Below are 9,204 nucleotides of genomic sequence, written 5' to 3'. Positions count from 1 at the left end.
TCATTCAGATTGAGTGTGCTTGCATGCTGAGATTCAATAAAAACTCTCATATTTAAAGAAGAAAGTGTTGTTCTTGAGCTGAAAAATGTTTTTTGCTACTTCACCTTCTTCCTCACAAGAACTCTCAATTTCCTTCACCAAATTCACTTAAATTCAAGTTCCATCACTCAAATTCAAGGCTGAGAATAGTAAAGAAGATCTCTTGGTAGTTCACTATCAATTTGGAGCTGAAAACATGTGAAAAGCAGCTTGGAATACGAAAATTTCATCAAAGGTATGTACAACTTGAAACCCTTTTCATTTTTCTGTAGAAGCATGCTTTAGAACTCAAATTAAATGTAATTAGAGTGTTTATTGATTCTGTTTGCTTCCGTTGCATGCTTGTGTATTCCATCACCATCTTTAAGTCACTTCCGAAATATGAGAGAGAGGATGGGAAACTTTAGTAGCCAATCCTGGTGAGGCTGTGGTCTCTTTAATGAGGGAGTTTTACGCCAACATTGACGTTGATAGAAATGTCAAGTTGGCGAGGGGCATTAAAGTCTCTTTCTCTTACTCTAAAATAAATGAAATATTTGGTCTAGTTCAATTTAATGGCGAGTATGGATATTTTCTATCTCAACCATTAGACGAACAAGAAATTATAGAGGTCCTCTATGGGCAAGGAGCTCAATGGACACGTTCTAGCAGGGTTGTCATTCGGTTTAGATCTACATATATGTCTATTGTAGGACAAATCTGACATGCTTTCTTATGTTCCAGATTAATGCCTGTACTCAAAATGACCGACGTCACAAGAGATAGAGAAAAACTCCTTTATTGTCTCATTTAGGGTATGTCCATAAATGTAGGGAGGGTTATTCACGCTTCCATCAGATGGTTTGGACATTGCTCTACTACGGGTAGCCTACGATACCCTAGTCTTATAATTTGCTATGTTAGAGGTCCGGGGTAGAAATACCCAAAGATGAAGAGCTTATGGGGCATAAAGCTCCAATTTCTAAAATGTCTATCTCAGCCTTATGGAGCCGTGGATTAAGGAACTCCACAAACAAGAAGAAGAAGAGCTTAGAGAGGAAGAACATTCTAAAGGGGAACCACTTATGGTAGAACTTTCAGATCAACCCCATGAGCAAATCGGGAGTGGAGATATATTAGGTGAGCAAGCCTTTAGGATAGCTATTGAAGCCTTAAGGATGAGCCACGAGACTACTCGCCGTGTTAGGCGTATGTAGAGGACTATCAACTTTATGTGTGAACGAGACTGTCTCTACTACACTAGCATCGGTTTTTAGTACGACATCTAGAGAGAGCCTGACTCACCTGACTCGAACTGACCACCGACAATATATTTTCCCCCTTTCCCTTTCTTTTTTTTTTTCTTTTCTTTTTTTTAGGAACAAACAAAATGAAAGAAAAACAAAATTTTGAAGTAGGAAGAAAAATTCTACCACGACCCACTGCACAAAACCATGGGAGTTTTCTGTTCCTTTCCTTTTGTCTTCTCACTTATATCTACATTTTAAAACATTGAGGACAATGTTTATTTTTTAAGTTGAGGGGAACATTGCATCTTCATGGCATTTTATTAGGGTTGTATAAAAATGGCTCTTACTAATTTTTGCTCTATGATATACAAATGCATGTCTGAAACCCTTGAGCACCTGAGCTCGGTTTATTTAGATTTTGTGATCTTGATTAGATATATCTTGATGTGGCTCTAATGCATTTCGATGGCATATTTTTTATTCTCTGAAAAAAACAATCTTATGTCTTGACATTTTTTTTAAATGACTCTTTTTTGCTTTATTGCATGATCAATTTAATGCATGTTCATTCATTCAAGAATCTCATTCACTTTGTTTATTATGCATCATTTGATTTACACAATCTCTCGATTCTAATCGATGAAATTTTGATGATGTATTCTTTCAAGTAATGATACAAATAAAATTTTAAATCACTTAAAATTTTCTAACAAAATTTTGAAACTCAATTTTTCAAAAGAAACTTTCTTTTCCTTTTTATTTCATAAAAAATCGAATACTTAGCATTTTAGATTAATTTAGAATCTTAAAACTTTTAGAAATGTTATATCTACTTAATTTTCTTTGTTACCCCAGTAGGACAACCTTTGGTCTAAGAACAACCATCTTGTTAGAGTAGCAAGTCTAGACAAAAAGGAATAACTAAAGGGCTTAGTGTTTCAAAAAAAAAAAAAAAAAAAAGAGAAAAGAGTTGTTGTTAGAATAAAAAATATATATATAAAGCAAGCTTGCCAAATTAACATAACCTTCACTAACGTGTGTGTGCATGGATAGAGGTGAAAAGAGCTACCTCCATCGTGTCTAGTTAGGGCCCGCGAGAAAAGAGCGATAGGTTCCCTACGGTGTGAATGTGAAAGCAATTCCTCTAGGTAAAAGAAATGCCAATTACATTTTTTGTGTGTGAGTTTAAAAAGGCACCCTTATATTAGAATTGCCTCTCTCCAGTGCAAGTTAAGTATATCTCAGACTGATAACTGACCTAGTATAGTGCGAAGAGGAATTGAGAGTTGGATATCACCTTTCTACTAGTTTTAGCCTTTAAATAAACTAAAATTGAGTAGTCATTTCTTTTATGACTTTACAATAAAAAAGACATTTCTTTTCAAAAATAGGTTTCAATTATTTGTTAGCAAAATTTTGAAATTCTAAATGTCTATTTGATCATTTACTTCCTTGTTTATTGAAAAGAGAGATGTGAATCAAATTTGTGTAGATAAAAATGGACATATAAACATTTTGAATGACCTCCTTGAATGAATGCACAAATGAATATTCATTTTTTTTTTATTGACTACATGCATATTTCTAGTTTTGACTTGCTCGTGACGACCAAGAGTTAAGTTAGGAGTGTTTTGATAGGTCTTTAAATAAGATATATTTTTTATGTTAATTCTCTCAAAATTGTATTATTTGTCTGCTTTTAATGTTCAGTTTATAGGTAAAACAGTCCCAGCAACGATTAGAAGTCATTTCGAGAAAATTGGGCTAAAAAGAATCAAGAATAACCAAGAAGTCAACAAAGTTGAAGAGAATCAAAGTAATTACCAAAATGCAATCACACCTAATGTCACGACCCTCCCAGAAGCATTAAGCAACGCTTGAAGACAGAAAACATCCATCTACTGCAGAAAAAAGGGCAACGTTGCAACGCTCCCAACAACGTCGCAACACTCTGGAATTTGACGAAACTAATATGCGTGCCTCACGCAACCCAACATTAAGCACAGTGTCAAGACCCTAGCCCAATGCTTCTTTGTTTTTTTACGATTAAGCGTTGCAATGCTAGCTTCAGCGTTGTGACACTACACTTGCAACTATAAAACGTTTTCTTTCATTTTTAGTGAAAGGGAGGCAAAATCCTTCATGGAGTCCAGAGTTTCTCTCTTCACTAACTCCTTAGTAACTTTGTCTCTAATTACTTAGATTTTCATTCTTTCTTTGATTGTAAACATTGTAATGGATTTCTTCATGGATTTGTTTATGGATTTGTAAAGTAATTTCTTCAATCTTGTTTCTAGATTTCAAGAATTCTTGCAATCTTCTTGAGTTTTCTTCTTATCTTTGTAAATTGCATTATGAAATTATGGATTCTTAAATCGGGTTTAAGTTCTAAAAGCATATTTAGGGACTTTTGTCTTTTAAGCATGTTAAGCCAAGATTCTTAGTTTTGCTACAATCTTGATTGGATACGTTGCTAGGATGTATTCAGGTATAAGAATGTGTGGCTAAGGTCTACCAAGTGGCAATAGTTAATTTTGTATTTGATGGCTATTCCTAGAATACATAAATTGTTAGATTCAAGGACAAATTCAGTTAATTGAATATGACTATCTTGAAAATTAGTCGACACAATTGAATTCTCGAACTTAATGCATATGTTTTCTATTCTATATGGACGCTATCAAACCCAATAGAGTAGAACATAGTCTGGTCTTTCAACTTAATGCATATGTTTTCTATTTTAGGTTGATTAGTGTTAGGCCTTTCAACTTTAATGATTAGACTTCGTTAGCTATCCGCCTTTGTAGAGCATAGTCTAGTCGAGTCAAGCGAGTAGGTGTGTGCATAATTCGTTTGCATGACTAATTTGTAGAAATCGATGATAGAGATTGCATTGAATGTCTAACTTGAACGAGAAATAAGATTGAACCACTTTTGTTTACAATTATTTTTTATTCTTTGATTTTCAAGTATGTTTTTTGCTTTATTAAACCCCCGTTTTTATTGCTTTCATAGTTAAACTTAGCTTAAGAAAAGATTAAACAAGCCTTCCCTATAGGTTAATCTCATACTTGCCGCTTATGCTACTTGTTAATATAAGATGTAGGTTTTAGTGATTTATAAATATTTTTGTTTCGGTGAGAGTCGAACTAACAACATCAATCCGAGCACGAACAGTTTGTTGGTGTATATGGGCTTCGAGACTGAGTTCAAGACCTATGAAATAAAAATGTTGTTATTTTGAATCCATGCTGGAAGAAGTTCACCGATTGGACGAGGAAGAGTGTCGTCAATAAAACCAAGTTTATTTTTAACAGAAAGACCGATCACCATGGCTTGACTCCAGGAAACATAGTTATTTTTAGTCAAAGATTTTTATACTAGAACAAGACTGGTATTGTCATTGTGGTGAAGGTAATATGGATTGAGATAAATTTCGGATTGATTCTGAGAAATTGAAGATGTGAAAGAATTGTCTAGAGGAACAATTTCAGGATTGACTGGTTCTTCAATGTTGAACGTAAGGTTTTCGTTGGACATGGCGGGAGGTTGAGGATGATGAAGAGAAGAAAACGGTGGGAAAAAGGAAAAAAAAAAAATTAGAGGGAAAAGTCTTCTGATACCATATTAACAAAGGAATTTTTTATTGTCCTCTCACCTTTTATTAAAACGGGCCATACCCATATATATACAAGAGTGGACCTGAAAATAATTAGTTACATGGGCTTAACAAACTAACACCCCAAATATATCAGTTATATTCTTATAACTATCTAACAACCTAAGTACAAAACTGAAATAATCTATGATAATAACAGCCAAAAACATGAAGAAACAGCACATAAAGGGCTGACCATAAAAAATGTGCTTTACGGCCAAATTTACTGTTCTTTTATTTAGTGGATTTTTTTTTTTTTTTTTAATTTCTAGCTTGGTTAATCCCATTTTTGGCTTGAAATTCCCAAATTATATCATACTCAATGTCTATGGATCGTTCTAATTTGGATTGGGCTTTGGATTTACAGAAATATAGGATAAGAAAGAGTTAAAAGGATTTCAGGAAGCCTACGACTCAATTTAAGAAATTTTCATAATGGTGATGATTTATAACGATTATGAAAACTGGTTTTCAAATCCCAAGATTTTGTATCCATGGTGACCTTACATACATGATATGCGAATATGTTTCTAGAACTGAAAGAGGCTAGAGTAATCGAGATCTAGAGGAACTTGAGTCTGTAGTGAGATGACATGATATAGGTCTTTAGGACCCACCGTAGCACACATATAGACTTTGGGTCGTGTGTTGGGGTGTTTAATCCTTGGGACAGCTCTTGCATGCACGACAAGTTATGTTTATGCTGATGGTATTGGGAAACTCTACACCAACGAGGTTTGGGCATAGGTTTCATTTTGTGATGATTTTACTAGCGTATATGGATTATTCTTCCAACTTTGATTTTATTGACTGAAATGGACAATGTTTTACAATTTTATGTATGTTTATCTAAGATATAATATCTGTTTCTGCTCATCCTTTTCTTTATGTTTTTCCCTCCTAGGTAGTGGAAGAGTTCTAAGTTCTTACTAAAGTCGACATCTGCCACATTTTCATTAGACTTGTTTCTTTTTGTATGTTTATAGCTTCCCGTGTTGGCATGTAGCTTTGAGAGCATGTAGATTTTTGTTTTTCCCTCCTAGGTAGCGGAGGAGTTCCAAATGCCCACTAAAGTTGACCTCTGTCCCATTTCCATTAGACTTGTTTCATTTTGTATGTTTATAGCTTCTCACGTTGGCATGTAGGAATAGTACATAGGATTGGGTCAAGATCTGAATTTGGGTTATGGTTCGGGTGGGATTTAGCTATAAACCTTTATGATTATAAATTTAATTTAAGAGTTGATGATTTACTTAATATTGTTTGGTGTGGCAATTAGAGCAAAGTTGGGGGATAGATGACATAAGGGGGTATTGGTATCTGTCATCTTCATATCTTACTCAGATTGCACGTTTTAAGTCTACTATCGTCGTAGTCCATCGTAGATTTAGATAGATAATCTAAAACAGGTGTGACAATTATAATTATTTAGAATACTTTTCTCTAAATAAACAAGTAAACAATATTTATATTACCTACTAAAGTTTAATTAAAAATGACTTGAATATGTAATATAATGTGAAAAAAAAAAAGATTTTCCTCTTAATAAATAGTTTATAGATTATATACCTTTTTGAAAGAGTCGTTTCTGAATTATTGAATCAAACGTGTCTAGTCTTACAAACCTTAATTAATAAAAATATGTATTTATTTTTATTTCAAAATTCTTGATATAAAAATGAAATTAAAAAAACACATATATGGGTCTACAGAGATATAATTAATTATAAGAAAACATTCTTTTATTTTATACTCGCAACAGATCATATACATAAAAAATCAATCTCTCCGAAATTAGAGTGTATCATATTTTCACATTTGGAATGAGGAAGGTGGATGAACTGTCTCAAATAGTATATGGTTTGGGTAATGGCATATCCTTCACTAAACCACAAAGCAAAGTGTTGTCTGGGATGTTATACTCATCTCTGAGGGAGCGAGCTGGTGAAAGAACACTGATGTAGAGCTGTTGTCCCAAGTAACGATTTTCTGTCAACTCAGACCTCAAGTTCCACATTCCAGCATTGTCAAATGTAAGAAGTATGGCTGCCCACGACTTAGGAAAGACTTGGATTGTATGCCTGCTCACAGCGTCAAGAAGATTGTAGTTGGCTCGTTTTTCTGGAGACCATCTCCCAGGTTCAATGCTGTGTAATATTGAATAAGAATTCATCAGTCATGCCTAACTTCAGAATTAAAACATGTAATATTAACACACTAATAGTTCAAGACCACCACAATACTTACGCAACAGCGAAGAATGAGTAGCCATCCAAATGCCATGATTGAAGGCTCTTCTCATGATTCTCAAAAATGATTTCTATGAAATCACGGAAAGTTGCATTTACAACATTAGGAGCGACAGTCACAGTGGTTGCACCTTCTGTTGGCCCCTCATCGGAAATGGTATCATACTTGAACACCTTGTCAGCGACTTCAAAATACTCTGCAAGCTTCAATGGAGTTTCAGGATCAACATGAGAGACACCATTGATGGCATATCGCAACTTACCATCCACCTTATTGGCTGAATTAATGATTTTGATGGTACGAGTAATGTTGATGGAACCATAATGGTAGGATCCTTGGGGATTAGGCCTTGCAGCACTGGCAGTGAGGTTCCAACGGAAGGTACGGAATTGATTGAGGGACCAAGCCCAACCCACGGGTGCCTCAGGGATTTCAGGAGAGGCGGGGCCTTTTCCATCGGTATATCGAACAATGCCTTTACCTACAAGAAGGTTCTTAATGAATCTAGTTGATGCAACCATGTAATAGTCTTTGGGCTCCTGGTTGGCTGTGACTAGCACCGAAAAGCATTGCCCTACATGGACATCAAGTGATTCGTAATCGTTTTGCACGGTATGAGACCCCTCCATCTCTACCAACTTCATGGTGTGTCCTTGGAATCTGAAGTTGAGAGATGACTTGAGACCCACATTGCAAACTCGATACTTGTAAGTCTTTCCGGGCTTCATGGTGAAGAGTGGCTCATCGGTTCCGTCACCCTTAGCAGTCTTTCCGTTGATGAGGACACCGTCAGGTCTAGCAATGGAGCGACCGCTATCCAAAAATTGCTTGAGGGCGGTGTGGCTCTTGGTGTACCAATCACCGATAAGGACAGTATAATCATCTTCTGGGTCAGCATAAGGGACAGGAATGAGTAAACGACTATTCACACGAAGGCCACCAAAACCTCCCGCTGCCCTGTGCATGGCAGTTGATGGGTAGTAGAAGAAGCTTCCAATTTGGTCCTTAACTTGGAAATGGTAGGTGAAGTTTGTTCCTGGTGGGATTGGGCAATTGGTTCCAAGTAGTCCATCTTGCCACGAGTTCTTCCTGTGCTGAATTCCACTCCTGCAAGTTCCATCCAATTTATTAATATTATCGTTTTTTATTATTATTATGACATCGAGATAAGGAAAGTAAATTAAGAGTTAGATTTTCATGCATATGTAAATATATATGAATATAAGTGTCGTACCAATGTAGAAGAAAAGGTTCGTCAAGATTGTTGAAGACGTTAATGACTATGTTATTGTTGGATGTGGAGTTGATATTAGGTCCGGGGAATTGACCATTGATGAGAATGCCTTGTTGGGGAACGCCCAAGGGAGAGATGGTGCCATAGGTGACATTCCATGTGAAGAAGAAATAAGGGTCTTCACCCCGGACCGTCGACATTGCTGCAGCCGAGAGGCAAAGCAGCGCGGTAAACATCAACCCAGCCATCTCGTACCTCTCCCTTCTCTCGCTTTTGTTTTTTTTTTTTTTTCCCAAATCACCGCTCTTAATCTCGAGCAGGCTATGTATCCCACAATGGGTTATTATTGTTCGTTCCCTGATGGCTAACCATTCCAATCCTTCATTTATATACATGCTAGATTCAATTTCTCAACCATTTCGACTCCAAAATTTTCTCCAACTAACCCTTCTTTCTAGCCGTGCATATTTCCCTACCTCTCGTTTTTCAGAAGAATGCTAACATCCCTCTCCAAACAAGGTGTCTCACTCAATAATTAAATTTCTAGTTGACTCTCCAAAATTAGGGAGACGCGTGGACAAATTTTATTCTCTATTTCCACTTTATTTAAACTTTAAAAGGTTATTATTTTATTTCTTTTTATAAAATAACTTTTACTTAATATGTTGTTAAATTCTAGTGTCATCATTTCAAATGCTTTGAGTCCAATGTTATTTCTAACAAATTATCTCTGTTTAAAAAATAATAAGACTATTTATCTCAAAAAAAAATTAATATGATTATTTACAGAATAA

The 9,204-nt window shown here is 35.5% G+C and overlaps 1 protein-coding gene across 1 annotated transcript; it reads right to left on the bottom strand.

Moving 5' to 3' along the window:
• Positions 1–6,772: 6,772 nt before the first annotated feature.
• On the bottom strand, positions 6,773–8,676 carry LOC120088805 (L-ascorbate oxidase homolog). The gene is made up of 3 exons (XM_090306039.1): positions 8,411–8,676; positions 7,174–8,283; positions 6,773–7,073 (listed from the first exon to the last, which is right to left on the bottom strand). The coding sequence occupies exons 1-3, from the start codon at positions 8,656–8,658 to the stop codon at positions 6,773–6,775; spliced, it is 1,659 nt and encodes a 552-aa protein (XP_090162165.1). The 5' UTR covers positions 8,659–8,676.
• Positions 8,677–9,204: the final 528 nt, after the last annotated feature.

The sequence above is a fragment of the Benincasa hispida genome, chromosome 10 (genome assembly GCF_027475165.1).
Source record: "Benincasa hispida cultivar pf3 chromosome 10, pf3_genome.v1.1, whole genome shotgun sequence".
Taxonomy (NCBI): Eukaryota; Viridiplantae; Streptophyta; class Magnoliopsida; order Cucurbitales; family Cucurbitaceae; genus Benincasa; species Benincasa hispida.
The sequence above is the reverse complement of the archived record's forward strand: the minus strand, read 5'-3'. Positions and strand labels throughout refer to the sequence as shown.